Here is a 20,741-nt window from a genome sequence, read left to right on the forward strand (position 1 = left end):
CTGCGTGGGATGTACAGGCCTAGATTCTGTGTTCACATCTCTTGGAGAGGCAACATTTGAGAGGCTTCTTTGTCAAAAAATATTTTAATAAAAAGTGTTGATCTACATGCGGCAGAGAAGTTGGGAGAAGGTGCGTCAGACGGAGCTCGCAGCTCAGGGCTCGGGATTGCCCGGTGCGGTAGCTTCCTCCTTGTGAACGAGCTGTGGCTCATCCTCCCCGTTGTGTGGAGGGTGAACGAGGACCTTGTCGATTATCCCGAATTCCTGAGCCTCCACGGGGCTCATATATCGATCCCGTTCCATCGCTCCTTCTGCAAAGTAACACAGCTGTGAGAGTGACAGATACGGGCAGCTCACTTACAGTTTGGAGATTGTTTGTTTTATTCCCACATATTTAAGTTTATTACCGTTCGCCTGTATACTGAGGGTGTAAATGCCATGGAAAGTGGCTTTTTGCAGTAGCACCTTACATGTATTGAGGCACAGTGAAAAACTTCTGTTTTGTACAGTATTCCATACAGGACAAAATAAATACAGAATATAGAGCTAGTTGTTGTTATTCGTCCTTCGGAGTCGAAGACGACCACGACTTCTGTTAGGTGGAGGGTTTGTGACTGTGGGTTCGGAGGTGACTGGTGAGGCCAATCTGGGCCCTGAAAGCTCGCCCACATGTGGGACACATGAGGGTAGGTGCTGCAGTGGAAGTGGAGGTAGCTCGAGCCTTGCGCACGGCGCGTTTCCTCTGAGCCTCTGCGGTGCGTCTCCAGAGGCTCAGAGCTAGTTACAGTGCAGGTAGACAATAAGGTGCAAAGGCCTGCTCTGGAAACAGTATAGAAATGTCTACAGAAAGTGATGGATCCAGCTCAGTCCATCACAGGCAAAGCCCTTCCCACCATTGAGCACATTTACATGGATCACTGTTACAAGAAAGCAGCATACATCGTCCAGGACAACCCCCAACCAGGCCATGCTCTCTTCTCACTACTACCATCGGGAAGGAGGTTAAAAATAAAAGCCTTAGGTCCCACACCAGTTTCAGGAACACTTATTATCCTACAGCCATCAGGCTCCTGAACCAGCGTGGATAACTCACTTGCCTCAACTCTCAACTGATTCCACAACCCATGGACCCACTTTCAGGGACTCTACAACTCTTGTTCTCAGTGTTACTTAGTCTTTATTTGCACAATTTCTCTTCTTTTTCACACTGGCTGCTCATCAGTCTTAATGCATTGTTTTTCATAAATTCTATTGTATTTGTTTTCCCATAAATACCTGCAAGAAAATGAATCTCAAGATACTATATGGTAAGATATGCACGTTGACAATAAATTTGACTTTGATGATGAGATAGATAGAGATCGAGTCCATTCAAAAGTCTTACAACAGTGGGATAGAAGTTGTCCTTGAGCTTGGCGATTGATGGCTCTGGGTCTATACCCACTGGAATTCAGATGAATGGGGGTGGGGGGGGATCTCACTGAAACCTATCGAATATTGAAAGGCCTCGATAGAGTGGATGTCGAGAGGATGTCTTGGGTGTCTAGGACCCGAGGGCACAGCCTCAGATTAGAGGGACGTCCATTTAGAACAGAGATGAGAAGGAATTTCCTGAGCCAGAGAATGGTCAATCTGATCTGTGGAATTAGATGCCACAGGTGGCTGTGGAGGCCAAGTCATTGGGTACATTTAAGCGGAGGCTGACAGGTCTTGATTAGTCAAGGCATGAAGGGATACAGGAAGAAGGCAGGAGACTGGGACTAAGGGGGAAACTGATCAGCTATGATGAAGTAGTGTAGCAGACTTGATGGGCTGAACGGCCTAATTCTGCTCCTGTATCTTATGGTCTTGCATATTCTTAAGGTTTTGTATCTTCTGTCTGCGGTGGGAGGGCTAACTTCCTGAGGCAGTGGGAGGGTACAAGACCCCAGAATGCCAACTACACAGCCAATGGCCATATGGATGGCTGCCTCCATTTCAGCCACTATTTATTATCTCATGGCCATGGAATGCAGAGGCAACCACGCAACAACACTACAGCTAATGTACTGTAGGTACCCTGGAGAACCAGCAGCTGCACTGGATGTTCTCAATTGTTGACACTACACACTTGGATCAAGATTGGTCTCTATACCCAAGGAAGGTATACAGTGTCTATAAAGAGTATTCACTCCCCTTGGAAGTTTTCATGTTTTATTGTTTTACATCACTGAATCACGGTGGACTTAGTTTGGCTTTTTTGACACTAATCAACAGTAAAAGACTCTTTTGCATCAAAGTAAAAACAGATCTCTATAATTACAAATATAAAACACAAAATAATTGATTGCATAAGTATTCACCTCCTTCAAGTCAGTATTTAGTAGATGCACCTTTGGCAGCAATTACAACCTTGAGTCTGTGTGGAAAGGTCTCTATCAGCTTTGCACATCTGGACACTGCAATTTTTCCCCATTCTTCTTTACAAAACTGCTCAAGCTCTGTCAGGTCGCATGGGATCATGAGTGAACAGCCCTTTTAAAGTCCAGCCACAAATTCACAATTGGATTGTGGTCTGGACTCTGACTTGGCCACTCCAGGATGTTAACTTTGTTGTTTTAAGCCATTCCTGTGTAGCTTTGGCTTTATGCATGGGGTCATTGTCTTGCTGGGAAAAAAAATCTCCCAACTCACAGTTCTCTTGCAGACTGCATCAGATTTTCTTCCAGGATTTCCCTGTATTTTGCTGCATTCATTTTACCCTCTACCTTCACAAGCCTTCCAGGCCCTGCTGCAGTGAAGCATCCCCACAGCATGATTTAGCCACCACGTTTGCAGAAGGGATGGTGTGATTTTGATTATGTGTGGAGTTTGGCTTACGCCAAACATATTATTTAGTCTGATGGCCAAAAAGCTCAATTTTGGTTTCATCAGACCAGAGAACCTTCTTCCAGCTGACGTCAGAGTCTCCCACATTCCTTCTGGCAAAATCTCGCTGAGATTTCATGTGCCTTCTCTCTGCCACCCTCCCAAAAATCCGCAACTGGTGAAGCACCCGGACAACAGCTGTTGTATGTTTGGACTCTCCCATCCCAGACACTGAAGCTTATCCAGGGTTGTCACAGGTCTCTTGGTGGCCTCCCTCACTCGTTTCCTTCTTGCACAGTCACTCAGTTTTTGAGGATGGCCTGCTCTAGGAAGATTTACAACTGTGCCATATTCTTTCTATTTCTTGATGATTGACTTCCAATTGATGAACAGTTGATGTTCCAGTTAGTGTACTCCAAGGAATACTCAGTGACTTGGAAATGTTCTTATGTCCATCTCCTGACTTGTGCTTTTCAATAAGCTTTTCACAGAGTTGCTTGGAGTGTTGTCTTCATGGTGTAGTTTTTGCCAGGATACTGACTCACCAGCAATTGGACCTTCCAGATCCAGGTGTATTTTACTCCAATCAACTGAAACACCTTGACTGCACACAGGTGATCTCTATTTAAGTAATTATGTGACTTCTAAAACTGACTGTGTCAGTGATGATTTGGTCTGTCATATTAAAGGAGCTGAATACTTATGCAATGAATTATTTTGAGTTTTATATTTGTAATTAATTCAGATCACTTTATAGAGATCTGTTTTCACTTTGATATGAAAGAGTCCTTTTCTATTCATCAGTCAAATAATGCCAAATTAAATCCACTGTGATTCATTGTAAAACAACCAAACATGAAAACTTCCAAGGGGGAGTTGAATACTTTTTATGGGCACTATACCTGCTTTGTATTAAGTGCACTGGAGGCTCATCAGCTCAGTTCCTCAGGTATGGGAGTCTGATCCCACAAAATCAATCCATATTCACTGAATTAAAGGGTGATCTATTTGTGACATGGATATGGATATGAATTCGTCAGTCCTGATGAAGGGTCTCGGCCCGAAACGTTGACTGCTTGTTTCCACGGATGCTGCTCGACCTGCTGAGTTCCTCCAGCGTGTTGTACGTGTTGATTTGACCACAGCATCTGCAGTGTACTTTGTCTTTACATCTAGTGATGAAATGCTTTGAGAGGTTGGTCATGACAAGACTGAACTCCTGCCTCAGCAAGGACCTGGACCCATTGCAATTTGCCTATCGCCACAATAGGTCAACAGCAGATGCAATCTCATTGGATCTTCACATGGCTTTAGACCACCTGGACAACACAAACACCTACGTCAGGATGCTGTTCATCAACTATAGCTCAGCATTTAATACCATCATTCCCACAATCCTGATAGAGAAGTTGCAGAACCTGGGCCTCTGTACCTCCATCTGCAACTGGATCCTCGACTTCTTAACTGGAAGACTACAATGTGTGCGGATTGGTGATAACACCTCCTCCTCACTGACGATCAACAATGGTGCACCTCAGGGGTGTGTGCTTAGCCCACAGCTCTACTCACTACTCATGACTGTGTGGCTAGGTATAGCTCAAATACCATCTGTAAATTTGCTGATGATACAACCATTGTTGGTAGAATCTCAGATGGTGACGAGAGGGCGTACAGGAGTGAAATATGCCAACTAGTGGAATGGTGCCGCAGCAACAACCTGGCACTCAACGTCAGTAAGATGAAGGAACACACACCAATCCTCATTGAGTGATCAGAAATGGAGAGAGTGAACAGTTTCAAGTTCCTGGATGTCAAGATCTCCCAGGATCTAACCTGGTCCCAACATATCAATTGTTATAAAGAAGGCAAGACAGCAGCTATACTTCATTAGGAGTTTGAAGAGATTTGGTATGTCAACAAATACACTCAAAAACTTCTACAGATGTATCATGGAGAGCATTCTGACAGGCTGCATCACCGACTGGTACGGCGGGGGGGGGGGGGGGGGGGGGGGCTACTGCACAGGACCAAAGAAGCTGCAGAGGGTTGTAAATTGAGTCGGATCCATCTTGGGTACTAGCCTACAAAGTACACAGGGCATCTTCAAGGAGCAGTGTCTCAGAAAGACAGCATCTATTATTAAGGATCTCCAGCATCCAGGGCATGCCCTTTTCTCACTGTTACCATCAAGTAGGAGGTACAGAAACCTGAAGGCACACACTCAGCAATTCAGGAACAGCTTCTTCCCCTCTGCCATCCGATTCCTAAATGGACATTGAACCCTCGGACACTACCTCACTTTTAAAATATATATTACTTCTACTTTTTTGCACGATTTTTATTCTATTCAATATACGTATACTGTAATTGATTTTTACTTATTTATTCCCTGTATTATTTTTTCCCTTCTATATTACGTATTGCATTGGACTGCTGCTGCTAAGTTAATAAATTTCACAACACCTGCTGGTGATGATAAACCTGATTCTGATTCTCCTCACACTTCTACCCACACCACAAGATACAATAATGGAAATTTACAATGGCAAAATAATCTAACAACCTGCAATCATTGGGATGTGGGAGAAAACCAGAACCTCTGTGGTCACAGAGAATGTGCAAACTCCGGAGGTCGGGACTGAAAGGAGCTGTGTGACTGCAGTTTTACTGGCTGCACCCACTGTACTGCGCTGAACTCGTGACCCTGACTGATAATCCACCACCAGGCTTTCATCTCACTTTATATTGGACCTCTTGTACAATAAGATGGACGCTTTGCCTCACAATGTGCGCCATTATGATCTTGCACTTTATTGTCTACCTGTACTGCACTTTCTCTGTAGCTTCTACACTTTGTTCTGCAATGTTACTGTTTTGCCTTATTCTAGTTCAATGCACTATGTAATGATCTGATCTCTCAAAAATATTATTTAGAGATACAGAGTGGAACAGGCCCAACGAGCCACACCGCCCAGCAGCCCACCGATTTAACACTAGCCTATTCACAGGACAGCATACAATCATCAATTAAGCTACATCTTTGGACCGTGGGAGGAAACCGGAGCACTCAGAGGAAACCCACATGGTCACGAGGAGGGCATACAAACTTCTTCCAGATGACATCAGAATTGAACTCCGATAACCCGAACTGTAACAGTGTCCTGCTAACCGCTACACTACTGTGGCTTTGTGACAAGCTCTTTACTGTATCTTTGTACCTGTGATAATAATAAACCAATCCTGATATCTGAGTTCAACTCAGTTTGTCAAATAAACTGCTAACGTCAGTCATGCTGCAAGTACATATACATCTAGTCCAGTGATGTCCTTTAGGGAAGATCTACCTGGTCTGGTCTGTGTGTGATTTCAGGCCCACAATGATGAGGTTGATTCTGAACTGCCAAGTAATTCCCCAAGTTCAATTATCAATGGACAGTTATGTTCCTCTCTCATAGAATGATAAAATACTGCTTATGACTCAAAACAAAGTGTATGTGATAAGCGGCTGGTTTTCAGTCTCCTCTCCCCCTCTACAACACCCCTCTCCACCTCACACACCTTCCCCCTCTACAACACCCCTCTCCACCTCACACACCTTCCCCCTCTCCTTCACCACCTTCTCTCCCCTCACACCTTCCCTCTCTCCTTCACCACCTTCTCTCCCGTCACACCTTCCCTCTCTCCTTCACCACCTTCTCTCCCGTCACACCTTCCCCCTCTCCTTCACCACCTTCTCTCCCGTCACACCTTCCCCCTCTCCTTCACCACCTTCTCTCCCGTCACACCTTCCCCCTCTCCTTCACCACCTTCTCTCCCGTCACACCTTCCCTCTCTCCTTCACCACCTTCTCTCCCGTCACACCTTCCCTCTCTCCTTCACCACCTTCTCTCCCGTCACACCTTCCCCCTCACCTTCACCACCTTCTCTCCTGTCACACCTTCCCTCTCTCCTTCACCACCTTCTCTCCCCTCACACCTTCCCTCTCTCCTTCACCACCTTCTCTCCCGTCACACCTTCCCTCTCTCCTTCACCACCTTCTCTCCCGTCACACCTTCCCTCTCTCCTTCACCACCTTCTCTCCCGTCACACCTTCCCCCTCACCTTCACCACCTTCTCTCCTGTCACACCTTCCCTCTCTCCTTCACCACCTTCTCTCCCGTCACACCTTCCCTCTCTCCTTCACCACCTTCTCTCCCCTCACACCTTCCCTCTCTCCTTCACCACCTTCTCTCCCGTCACACCTTCCCTCTCTCCTTCACCACCTTCTCTCCCCTCACACCTTCCCTCTCTCCTTCACCACCTTCTCTCCCCTCACACCTTCCCTCTCTCCTTCACCACCTTCTCTCCCGTCACACCTTCCCCCTCTCCTTCACCACCTTCTCTCCCCTCACACCTTCCCTCTCTCCTTCACCACCTTCTCTCCCGTCACACCTTCCCTCTCTCCTTCACCACCTTCTCTCCCGTCACACCTTCCCTCTCTCCTTCACCACCTTCTCTCCCGTCACACCTTCCCTCTCTCCTTCACCACCTTCTCTCCCGTCACACCTTCCCCCTCTCCTTCACCACCTTCTCTCCCCTCACACCTTCCCTCTCTCCTTCACCACCTTCTCTCCCGTCACACCTTCCCTCTCTCCTTCACCACCTTCTCTCCCGTCACACCTTCCCTCTCTCCTTCACCACCTTCTCTCCCGTCACACCTTCCCTCTCTCCTTCACCACCTTCTCTCCCGTCACACCTTCCCCCTCACCTTCACCACCTTCTCTCCTGTCACACCTTCCCTCTCTCCTTCACCACCTTCTCTCCCCTCACACCTTCCCTCTCTCCTTCACCACCTTCTCTCCCCTCACACCTTCCCTCTCTCCTTCACCACCTTCTCTCCCCTCACACCTTCCCTCTCTCCTTCACCACCTTCTCTCCCCTCACACCTTCCCCCTCACCTTCACCACCTTCTCTCCCGTCACACCTTCCCTCTCTCCTTCACCACCTTCTCTCCCCTCACACCTTCCCTCTCACCTTCACCACCTTCTCTCCCGTCACACCTTCCCTCTCTCCTTCACCACCTTCTCTCCCCTCACACCTTCCCTCTCACCTTCACCACCTTCTCTCCCGTCACACCTTCCCTCTCTCCTTCACCACCTTCTCTCCCCTCACACCTTCCCCCTCTCCTTCACCACCTTCTCTCCCGTCACACCTTCCCTCTCTCCTTCACCACCTTCTCTCCCGTCACACCTTCCCTCTCTCCTTCACCACCTTCTCTCCCGTCACACCTTCCCTCTCTCCTTCACCACCTTCTCTCCCGTCACACCTTCCATCTCTCCTTCACCACCTTCTCTCCCGTCACACCTTCCCTCTCTCCTTCACCACCTTCTCTCCCGTCACACCTTCCCTCTCTCCTTCACCACCTTCTTTCCCCTCACAAAACTGAGCTGACATCAGGTTAAGATGCAAGTCTGACCCATGTCCGGACAGTTTTTTACCCAAACGCTTTGGACTTCAGGAAAGGCAAGTTACTAAACAAACACACAATCTCCAGCAAGGGATCAGAAGTGTAAAGAGTGAGCAGTTTCAAGTTTCTGGGTGTCAACATCTCTGAAGATCTATCCTGGCTCCAACATATTGATGCAATTTCAAAGAAGGCATCCCAGCAGCATTTCATTGGGAGTTTCAGGAGATTGGTATGTCACCAAAGAACGAGCATATTCCTACAGATGTACTGTGGTTACATCACCATCTGGTGTGGAAGGGGCCACTACACAGGATTAGATAAAAGCTGAAGGGGCTTGCAAACTCAGCTAGTCCATCACTGGCACTAGCCTCCCCACCATCGAGGACATCTTCAATAGGTGATGCCTCAAAAAGATGATATCCATTATGAAGGACCCCCATCACCCAGGACATGCTCACTTCTCATTACTACCGTCAGGGAGGAGGTGCAGGAGCCTGAAGACACACACTCAATATTTTAGGAATAACTTGTTCTGCTTTGTTATCTGATTTCTGAATAGACAATGACCCAACCAATGAACATTACCTCTCTATTTTGGCTCACTGTTTGGACTCCTTATTTTATTTATTATATATACACCACTGTGCAAAAATCTTATGACATACTGTGTGTGTGTGTGTGTGTGTATATATATATATATATATATATATATACACACATACAGCACTAGGTTGCCTAAGACTTTTGCACAATACTATATAGCAAATACTATATAGTACTAATAATGCAATGTAGTAAATTTCACGACATATGCCAGTGATAATACACTTGATTCTGATTCTCTCAGCTGTGACACCATGACCCTGTGGACAAACACAAAATAAATTCACTATTGGGATACTGTGCCTTTCAGATTTCGAACAATCTGTCAGTCTGAAACCCGAGTGAGGCACACAGGATCAATCCCAGATGGCAGTCTAGCAGATTGTCCACTGGCAGTAACATGGGTCCTGGTGACAAGACGAAGATCACTTCATTTTGACTTGGCACTGTACCAAAACTTACCGATCACTGGGAGTGGCTGCTTGGTGTGCTTGGCATAAATATTATTAATCTGCCTCTTAATTTTGAGGATCTCTTCTGCCTGAATGGCGATGTCAGTGGCCTGGCCCTGTGAAAAAATGTCACACACCAGCAGTCACAGTTTGTTCACAGTGTACACGTTCCCTCATTCCAAATGGTTTTATAAGCTTCCTGCAGCTCTGGTAACTGTATTACTAAGGCCACTGAAAAAGTGTCATGCAGTTGGACAACCCAGTAACAGACCCTCACCTCACCACGTTCAACCCAGAAACAGACCCTCACCCATCCCGTTCAATCCAGAAACAGACCCTCACCTCACCACGTTCAACCCAGAAACAGACTCTCACCCATCCCGTTCAACCCAGTAACAGACCCTCACCCATCCCGTTCAACCCAGAAACAGACCCTCACCTCACCACATTCAACCCAGTAACAGACCCTCACCCATCCCGTTCAACCCAGAAACAGACACTCACCCATCCCGTTCAACCCAGTAACAGACCCTCACCTCACCACGTTCAACCCAGAAACAGACCCTCACCCATCCCGTTCAACCCAGAAACAGACCCTCACCCATCCCGTTCAACCCAGAAACAGACCCTCACCTCACCACATTCAACCCAGAAACAGACCCTCACCCATCCCATTCAACCCAGAAACAGACCCTCACCCATCCCGTTCAACCCAGAAACAGACCATCACCCATCCCATTCAACCCAGAAACAGACCCTCACCTCACCACATTCAACCCAGAAACAGACCCTCACCCATCCCGTTCAACCCAGAAACAGACCATCACCCATCCCATTCAACCCAGAAACAGACCCTCACCTCACCACGTTCAACCCAGAAACAGACCCTCACCCATCCCGTTCAACCCAGAAACAGACCCTCACCTCACCACGTTCAACCCAGAAACAGACTCTCACCCATCCCGTTCAACCCAGTAACAGACCCTCACCCATCCCGTTCAACCCAGAAACAGACCCTCACCTCACCACATTCAACCCAGTAACAGATCCTCACCCATCCCGTTCAACCCAGAAACAGACCCTCACCCATCCCGTTCAACCCAGTAACAGACCCTCACCTCACCACGTTCAACCCAGAAACAGACCCTCACCCATCCCGTTCAACCCAGAAACAGACCCTCACCTCACCACATTCAACCCAGAAACAGACCCTCACCCATCCCGTTCAACCCAGTAACAGACCCTCACCCATCCCGTTCAACCCAGAAACAGACCCTCACCTCACCACATTCAACCCAGAAACAGACCCTCACCCATCCCATTCAACCCAGAAACAGACCCTCACCTCACCACATTCAACCCAGAAACAGACCCTCACCCATCCCGTTCAACCCAGAAACAGACCCTCACCCATCCCGTTCAACCCAGTAACAGACCCTCACCTCACCACGTTCAACCCAGAAACAGACCCTCACCCATCCCGTTCAACCCAGAAACAGACCCTCACCTCACCACATTCAACCCAGAAACAGACCCTCACCCATCCCATTCAACCCAGAAACAGACCCTCACCCATCCCGTTCAACCCAGAAACAGACCCTCACCTCACCACGTTCAACCCAGTAACAGACCCTCACCCATCCCGTTCAACCCAGAAACAGACCCTCACCTCACCACATTCAACCCAGAAACAGACCCTCACCTCACCACGTTCAACCCAGAAACAGACCCTCACCTCACCACGTTCAACCCAGAAACAGACCCTCACCCATCCCGTTCAACCCAGTAACAGACCCTCACCCATCCCGTTCAACCCAGAAACAGACCCTCACCTCACCACGTTCAACCCAGAAACAGACCCTCACCTCACCACGTTCAACCCAGTAACAGACCCTCACCCATCCCGTTCAACCCAGAAACAGACCCTCACCTCACCACGTTCAACCCAGAAACAGACCCTCACCCATCCCGTTCAACCCAGAAACAGACCCTCACCCATCCCGTTCAACCCAGTAACAGACCCTCACCCATCCCGTTCAACCCAGAAACAGACCCTCACCTCACCACGTTCAACCCAGTAACAGACCCTCACCCATCCCGTTCAACCCAGAAACAGACCCTCACCTCACCACGTTCAACCCAGAAACAGACCCTCACCCATCCCGTTCAACCCAGAAACAGACCCTCACCTCACCACGTTCAACCCAGAAACAGACTCTCACCCATCCCGTTCAACCCAGTAACAGACCCTCACCCATCCCGTTCAACCCAGAAACAGACCCTCACCTCACCACATTCAACCCAGTAACAGACCCTCACCCATCCCGTTCAACCCAGAAACAGACCCTCACCCATCCCGTTCAACCCAGTAACAGACCCTCACCTCACCACGTTCAACCCAGAAACAGACCCTCACCCATCCCGTTCAACCCAGTAACAGACCCTCACCTCACCACGTTCAACCCAGTAACAGACCCTCACCTCACCACGTTCAACCCAGAAACAGACCCTCACCCATCCCGTTCAACCCAGAAACAGACCCTCACCCATCCCGTTCAACCCAGAAACAGACCCTCACCTCACCACATTCAACCCAGAAACAGACCCTCACCCATCCCGTTCAACCCAGTAACAGACCCTCACCCATCCCGTTCAACCCAGAAACAGACCCTCACCTCACCACATTCAACCCAGAAACAGACCCTCACCCATCCCATTCAACCCAGTAACAGACCCTCACCTCACCACGTTCAACCCAGTAACAGACCCTCACCCATCCCGTTCAACCCAGAAACAGACCCTCACCCATCCCGTTCAACCCAGAAACAGACCCTCACCTCACCACGTTCAACCCAGTAACAGACCCTCACCCATCCCGTTCAACCCAGAAACAGACCCTCACCCATCCCGTTCAACCCAGAAACAGACCCTCACCTCACCACGTTCAACCCAGAAACAGACCCTCACCCATCCCGTTCAACCCAGAAACAGACCCTCACCTCACCACGTTCAACCCAGAAACAGACCATCACCCATCCCGTTCAACCCAGAAACAGACCCTCACCTCACCACGTTCAACCCAGAAACAGACCCTCACCCATCCCGTTCAACCCAGTAACAGACCCTCACCTCACCACGTTCAACCCAGTAACAGACCCTCACCCATCCCGTTCAACCCAGAAACAGACCCTCACCCATTCCGTTCAACCCAGAAACAGACCCTCACCTCACCACGTTCAACCCAGAAACAGACCCTCACCTCACCACGTTCAACCCAGAAACAGACCCTCACCCATCCCGTTCAACCCAGAAACAGACCCTCACCCATCCCGTTCAACCCAGAAACAGACCCTCACCTCACCACGTTCAACCCAGAAACAGACCCTCACCCATCCCGTTCAACCCAGAAACAGACCCTCACCTCACCACATTCAACCCAGAAACAGACCCTCACCCATCCCATTCAACCCAGAAACAGACACTTACCCATCCCATTCAACCCAGAAACAGACCCTCACCTCACCACGTTCAACCCAGAAACAGACCCTCACCCATCCCGTTCAACCCAGAAACAGACCCTCACCTCACCACATTCAACCCAGAAACAGACCCTCACCCATCCCGTTCAACCCAGTAACAGACCCTCACCTCACCACGTTCAACCCAGTAACAGACCCTCACCCATCCCGTTCAACCCAGAAACAGACCCTCACCTCACCACATTCAACCCAGAAACAGACCCTCACCCATCCCGTTCAACCCAGAAACAGACCATCACCTCACCACGTTCAACCCAGAAACAGATCATCACCTCACCACGTTCAACCCAGAAACAGACCCTCACCTCACCACGTTCAACCCAGAAACAGACCCTCACCTCACCACATTCAACCCAGAAACAGACCTTCACCCATCCCATTCAACCCAGAAACAGACACTTACCCATCCCATTCAACCCAGAAACAGACCCTCACCCATCCCGTTCAACCCAGTAACAGACCCTCACCCATCCCGTTCAACCCAGAAACAGACCCTCACCTCACCACGTTCAACCCAGAAACAGACCCTCACCTCACCACGTTCAAACCCAGAAACAGACCCTCACCTCACCACGTTCAACCCAGAAACAGACCCTCACCCATCCCGTTCAACCCAGAAACAGACACTCACCTCACCACGTTCAACCCAGTAACAGACCCTCACCCATCCCGTTCAACCCAGAAACAGACCCTCACCTCACCACGTTCAACCCAGAAACAGACCCTCACCTCACCACGTTCAACCCAGAAACTGACCCTCACCTCACCACATTCAACCCAGAAACAGACCCTCACCCATCCCGTTCAACCCAGTAACAGACCCTCACCTCACCACGTTCAACCCAGAAACAGACCCTCACCCATCCCGTTCAACCCAGAAACAGACCCTCACCTCACCACGTTCAAACCAGAAACAGACCCTCACCCATCCCGTTCAACCCAGAAACAGACCCTCACCCATCCCGTTCAACCCAGAAACAGACCCTCACCTCACCACGTTCAAACCAGAAACAGATCATCACCTCACCACGTTCAACCCAGAAACAGACCCTCACCCATCCCATTCAACCCAGAAACAGACCCTCACCTCACCACGTTCAACCCAGAAACAGACCCTCACCTCACCACGTTCAACCCAGAAACAGACCCTCACCTCACCACGTTCAACCCAGAAACAGACACTCACCCATCCCGTTCAATCCAGAAACAGACCCTCACCTCACCACGTTCAACCCAGAAACAGACCCTCACCTCACCACGTTCAACCCAGAAACAGACCCTCACCCATCCCGTTCAACCCAGAAACAGACCCTCACCCATCCCGTTCAACCCAGAAACAGACCCTCACCTCACCACATTCAACCCAGTAACAGACCCTCACCCATCCCGTTCAACCCAGAAACAGACCATCACCTCACCACGTTCAACCCAGAAACAGACCCTCACCTCACCACATTCAACCCAGTATAGACCCTCACCCATCCCGTTCAACCCAGAAACAGACCCTCACCTCACCACGTTCAACCCAGTAACAGACCCTCACCCATCCCGTTCAACCCAGAAACAGACCCTCACCTCACCACGTTCAACCCAGAAACAGACCATCACCTCACCACGTTCAACCCAGTAACAGACCCTCACCCATCCCGTTCAACCCAGTAACAGACCCTCACCCATCCCGTTCAACCCAGTAACAGACCCTCACCCATCCCGTTCAACCCAGAAACAGACCCTCACCCATCCCGTTCAACCCAGAAACAGACACTCACCCATCCTGTTCAACCCAGAAACAGACCCTCACCCATCCCGTTCAACCCAGAAACAGACCCTCACCCATCCCGTTCAACCCAGTAACAGACCCTCACCCATCCCGTTCAACCCAGAAACAGACCCTCACCTCACCACGTTCAACCCAGAAACAGACCCTCACCCATCCCGTTCAACCCAGAAACAGACCCTCACCCATCCCGTTCATCCCAGAAACAGACCCTCACCTCACCACATTCAACCCAGTAACAGACCCTCACCCATCCCGTTCAACCCAGAAACAGACCCTCACCTCACCACGTTCAACCCAGAAACAGACCCTCACCTCACCACGTTCAACCCAGTAACAGACCCTCACCCATCCCGTTCAACCCAGAAACAGACCCTCACCTCACCACGTTCAACCCAGTAACAGACCCTCACCTCACCACGTTCAACCCAGTAACAGACCCTCACCTCACCACGTTCAACCCAGTAACAGACCCTCACCCATCCCGTTCAACCCAGTAACAGACCCTCACCCATCCCGTTCAACCCAGAAACAGACCCTCACCCATCCCGTTCAACCCAGAAACAGACACTCACCCATCCTGTTCAACCCAGAAACAGACCCTCACCCATCCCGTTCAACCCAGAAACAGACCCTCACCCATCCCGTTCAACCCAGTAACAGACCCTCACCCATCCCGTTCAACCCAGAAACAGACCCTCACCTCACCACGTTCAACCCAGAAACAGACCCTCACCCATCCCGTTCAACCCAGAAACAGATCCTCACCTCACCACGTTCAAACCAGAAACAGACCCTCACCCATCCCGTTCAACCCAGAAACAGACCCTCACCTCACCACGTTCAAACCAGAAACAGACCCTCACCCATCCCGTTCAACCCAGTAACAGACCCTCACCCATCCCGTTCAACCCAGAAACAGACCCTCACCTCACTACGTTCAACCCAGAAACAGACCCTCACCCATCCCGTTCAACCCAGAAACAGACCATCACCTCACCACGTTCAACCCAGAAACAGCCCCTCACCCATCCCATTCAACCCAGAAACAGACCCTCACCCATCCCGTTCAACCCAGAAACAGACCCTCACCTCACCACATTCAACCCAGAAACAGACCCTCACCTCACCACGTTCAACCCAGAAACAGACCCTCACCTCACCACGTTCAACCCAGTAACAGACCCTCACCCATCCCGTTCAACCCAGAAACAGACCCTCACCTCACCACGTTCAACCCAGAAACAGACCCTCACCTCACCACGTTCAAACCAGAAACAGACCCTCACCCATCCCGTTCAACCCAGAAACAGATCCTCACCTCACCACATTCAACCCAGAAACAGACCCTCACCTCACCACGTTCAACCCAGAAACAGACCAGCAACCTAAGATTGACAACATTTCCCCTACAGGTGTGTTGTTGAAGGAAAGGACTTACAGATGCCCCTCCCGAGGGCTGGTGGACCATGATGCGAGCGTTGGGCAGCGAGTGCCTCATTCCCGGGCAGCCTGCAGCCAGTAGCAAGGAGCCCATGCTGGCAGCCTGCCCCACGCACCAGGTGGAGATGGGGTTCAGGATATACTGCATGGTGTCGTAAATGGCCAGGCCGGCTGTCACCACACCACCTGGAGGAGGAGGAGGAGGTAGGGGTGCAATAAAGAAAACACAGTTGTTAAACACGAGGAAACCTGCATACGATGGAAATCCAAGCCACACACACAAAATGCTGGAGGAACTCAGCAGGTCAGGCAGCATCTGTGGAAAAGAGCAAACAGTCGATGCTTTAGGCTGAGGCCCTTCTTCAGGACCTGAAACATTGACTGTTTACTCTTTTCCACAGATGCTGCCTGACCTGCTGAGTTCCTCCAGCATTTTCTAATAGTTGTTAAACAGCTCACTGTATTAATCAGAGTTGGCTCAACTTTTGCATAAAGCACAAACTCAGAGTCACAGGCCATTCAGCCCAACGAGTCTATACTGACCATCAACCACCCATTATACATTAATCCTTTTCTTCCATTCTCCTTCCATTTTCATCAGCCACCATACCAACCCCCACCTGAGATTCAACCACACGGTGACCAGTGAAACAACAGGAACCCCACAAAGACACAGGGAGAATGTGCAAACTCCACACAGACAGCACGTGAAGACAGGACTGAACCTCAAGTGTCCAGCAATGAGGGGGTGGCTCTATCAGCTGTCACTGTTCCGCCTGGCCAACACACACAGGTTTCTGTCTGCATTGAGACTGATCTCTCCTGTCTAGGTATTATTTCCATTCACCCACCGTCACACCATGCAGAATCTGGGCATGTGAGAGTTCAGATCAGGGGTTCCCAACCTGGGGTCCACGGACCCCTTGCTTACTGGGATTGTTTTTGTTTCTCTCTGTACTGTGTGGCACATCGGGCAGCAACCTTGCCATTTATCTGTGTTTTTTTTTTAAAAAGGCCAAGCTGCTAGCTCGCGCTCAACCCAGCATGGATGGAAAGCATGCAAGGAACTGGCCCGGTTTGAACCCGGGACCACTCGCCTCGAAGTCGAGTGTGGATGCCACTACCCCGCTGGCTGGCATAATGGTATAGATCCATGGCATCACAAAGGTTGGGAATCCCTGGTTTAAAGGGAGTGTCTGAAATGGAAGCTGATGAGGTTCAGCCTGTCAAACAAGCTGAAACGTACATGCATGCTTGTGTGGTCAGGACAGCCGGCCAGTGAGTGAGCTGAATGCTGCACCATCGGGATTTCTGAACAAACGGATCCTGGGTTGTCAGATTTTTAAGGCACAATGGATATGGGAATGAACTCACAGTGACACTATCCCCAGTATCAGTGCAAAACACACACTGTACTATCCCAGGGGCTCTTTCACACAGATGGCCGATGCAGTGACAGACAAGGTTTCATATGCTTGAGCTCACCAGGACTGTTGATGTACATGTGGATCGGCTTCTTGTTACTCTCTGACTGAAGGAACAGAAGCTGAGCGATGACTAAACTGGCAACGTTATCATCTATCTGAGAGGAACACACACAGTTAGGGAAGTTGGCCAGCACAGGCAAAACAAGGAGACAGTTAAAATAATCAATACTCACCGGTCCCATGACACAAATAATTCTCTCTCTCAGTAGCCTTGAGTAGATATCATAAGCTCGCTCTCCGCGACCCTAGATAAAAAAGATGATTACTGGGCACAGGTGATTGCTCGTTTGCCAACTTAATCAGTTTTCAGGCAAAACTCTAACCATGACCATCAAGACCTGAGCCCTGACTCAGAGCAGTTCTTTATGCCCCATGCTTCAGTTACTGTGATTCTATGAAACCCATGGTCTTCGTTCCATCAGCTTGTCCATAGTTCTGTGGCTGCATGTTCCAACTCGCACCAAGTTCCATTCACTTATCCAGCGGGCTTACCTTTACTGGCTCCTGGCTACACAAAGTCACAAATTTTAAATACAAGAGATTCTGCAGATACTGGACATCTTGAGCAGCTTACGCAAAATGCTGGAGGAACTCAGCAGGTCAGGGAGCATCTGTAGAGGGAGATTAAACAGTCTCATTCCCCTCCATAGATGCTCCCCAGCTGTTGAATTCCTCCAGCACTTTGTGAATGTTGTGGCAAATTTAGAACCATTGTCCTTGTGTTCAAATCCTTCCAGCAGTCTTGTTCTCCCATTTCCGGAACTTCCTCCAGACTTACAACCTCAGAGACATCTGCAGTTTCCAATAAGTGGGAGCAGAACCGGGGGGGGGGGGGGGGGGGTGGAATTCAGGAGAAGATTACAGCAGTATGAAGAAGATAGGTCAGGAATAAGGGGGAAGAACTTGGATACACCAAGACAGCTAACAAGGCAGTTGTACAGAGCCACTGGATGATACTGAAGCCCAGAGTACATTAGTTGAATGGACAATACTGGCAGTTGTGCGTTATACCATTCACGAATGGCATTGTCCCCTCAGAGTACTTACTGTTTGTTCAATGACGATAGGGATTAATGGACGATTACAGCTCGAAGTCTGATGTATCTTCCTGCATCCTGCCATGAGACTCCTAGAATGGTGCACAAACATCTATAATAAAAGATAAACACAGGTGGGTATTGTAATAAATTTAAGAAGGTTCTAACACTATCATACAAGGTCGTTCTCTCTCCGTTATCCTCTCGTCCAGCCTTGTGCTCTGTTACCTCAACAGACTGGGTTCCTCCTCTGGCTGATCCTAGCAATGATCTAGTTGAACAATCACTGGGAACTCACATGGGACAGCAGGAGTCCATTCAGCTCAAATGCTTCTGCTGCTCTTGAGCTGAGTGACCCCATCAATCCCACTCCAACTGCTCTTGCTCTGGATGCTGTTGGTCTCACCACGTAACATCACCTTGCATCCAAAGTGCAGGCGCTGTTGACAAGGCCAGCTTTATTGCCTTTCTCCAATGATCAGGAACCTGCTAGCCCATGTCAGAGTCAGCTTCACTCAAATCCAGTTCCAACTGGTGGACGAACGTCTCAAATGTTCCACGGGCTCAAGCAACTGATAATAGGAGCTGGAGTAAAAAAAATTAAACATCAGAAAGTACGCAGCTGGTCAAGCAGCATCTATGGAAGCAAAGTCGTGATCAATATTTGAAACCTGATACGTGGGCCTTGACACAAAATGCTAACCATTCCAGGCACTGCTTGACTCGCTGTGTTCTTCCAGCAGTTTATTTTTGCTCAAATGCACAAGGCTTGATCTGACTTTGGGCAGCTTCCAATCAGTTACTGCTGGATCTGAGCCTAAAAGCAAGGACCATCCTTAGGTATTGCCACAAACACAGATCACAGGCTCGAGGGAAGTTGAAAAAGCCTCATTGGCAGGAAAATAAAATAAAATAGGGAGACAGTTACTAAATACATGGACAAGCAACATGCTTAGCAAAGAAACATTCCATAAAAAGATAAAATAAATAGACCTAGCAATTTCATCGCATAATTTGCATCTCTTTAAAAAGTGCAGTTACTGTGTTAATAATTGGGCCAGATGCTGTTTGAATAATATTGAATAACGAAGAGATCATTGGATACCACGGACTTGCTACCTTCAGTACAGTACTCTATGGGATCTTAAATGCCTACTTGAGCTAGCAGACCTGGGTCTCAATGTAACATTGAATTCAAAGGGCAGCGCCTCCAACAGTGTGGCACTCCGTCAATACTGTCTCTTGGCAGGCTAGAGTGGGACTTGCAGCTGCCACCCCCTGACTCGGAGAGACCCAATGAGCCACAGGAAGATACAGAGGATAACAAACTGGGTCAGATACTGGAACTTTGCAGGTACAGGTTTTTCGCTCGTGCAATCATGATTTACTTTAAGATATGCATTTATATAAAACGCGTGCAACCACTCTGTATAATCTGGCGCCGTGTCCTTTGCTCCACATCTAAACGTGCCCATTACTCACTCTCAACCTCTGCAGCGCCATGTCGCTCTTTGACCCGGATATCCAACCTTCCCCGAGTAATGACGTGACCCGGACGTAGATTCTTCCCCGTCTCCAAAGCAACCAGTCTTCTGTCTGCTTATTTAGAACACCCGCTGCCACCATTTGGGAGTTTGATCACAGGGGTGAAAGATCTCAATGAGGGTATATGCGATTTGACGAGGGAGAGGGAGGCGGAGAGTATTCACAGTTGTGTGAGAGAGAAGCACCCCTAAACGCTGGAGGAAATTGAATTTGAATTGATTTTTTATTGTCACGTGTATTGAGATACAGTGAAAAGCTTCATACAGATTAAGTCAATAAACAGTGCATTGGGGTAGAACAAGGTACGCAACTGCAGAATAAAATGTAACAGCTACAAAGAAAGTGCAAGATCGTAATGATCTTTTTGCATTAAAAAGTTAAAAGTAAATGTTATCATCAAAGTACGTATATGTCACCATATACAACCCTGAGATTCATCTTCCTGCGGGCATACTCAGCAAATCTATAGAATAGTATCTATAACAGGATCAATGAAAGACCAATCAGAATGCTGAAAACAACAAACTCTGCAAATGCAAATAAAATGAATAGTAATAAATAACGA

General features: G+C 48.9%; 1 protein-coding gene and 1 long non-coding RNA gene across 2 annotated transcripts in view; one reads left to right on the forward strand and one right to left on the reverse strand.

The window, feature by feature from the left end:
- Positions 1-6,092, forward strand: part of LOC140740252 (uncharacterized) — a 29,094-nt gene extending 23,002 nt beyond the window's left edge. Inside the window, exon 3 of the long non-coding RNA XR_012101815.1 lies at positions 5,782-6,092. This is a non-coding gene — a long non-coding RNA (uncharacterized lncRNA). The remainder of the gene's footprint in view (positions 1-5,781) is intronic.
- On the reverse strand, positions 66-20,172 carry clpp (caseinolytic mitochondrial matrix peptidase proteolytic subunit). The gene is made up of 7 exons (XM_073069357.1): positions 20,114-20,172; positions 18,642-18,743; positions 17,768-17,839; positions 17,593-17,689; positions 16,106-16,293; positions 9,359-9,464; positions 66-311 (listed from the first exon to the last, which is right to left on the reverse strand). Exons 1-7 carry the CDS (start codon positions 20,132-20,134, stop codon positions 154-156), a joined length of 744 nt encoding a protein of 247 aa, XP_072925458.1. The 5' UTR covers positions 20,135-20,172; the 3' UTR covers positions 66-153.
- Positions 20,173-20,741: the final 569 nt, after the last annotated feature.

Source organism: Hemitrygon akajei, chromosome 16, assembly GCF_048418815.1.
Source record: "Hemitrygon akajei chromosome 16, sHemAka1.3, whole genome shotgun sequence".
Taxonomy (NCBI): domain Eukaryota; kingdom Metazoa; phylum Chordata; class Chondrichthyes; order Myliobatiformes; family Dasyatidae; genus Hemitrygon; species Hemitrygon akajei.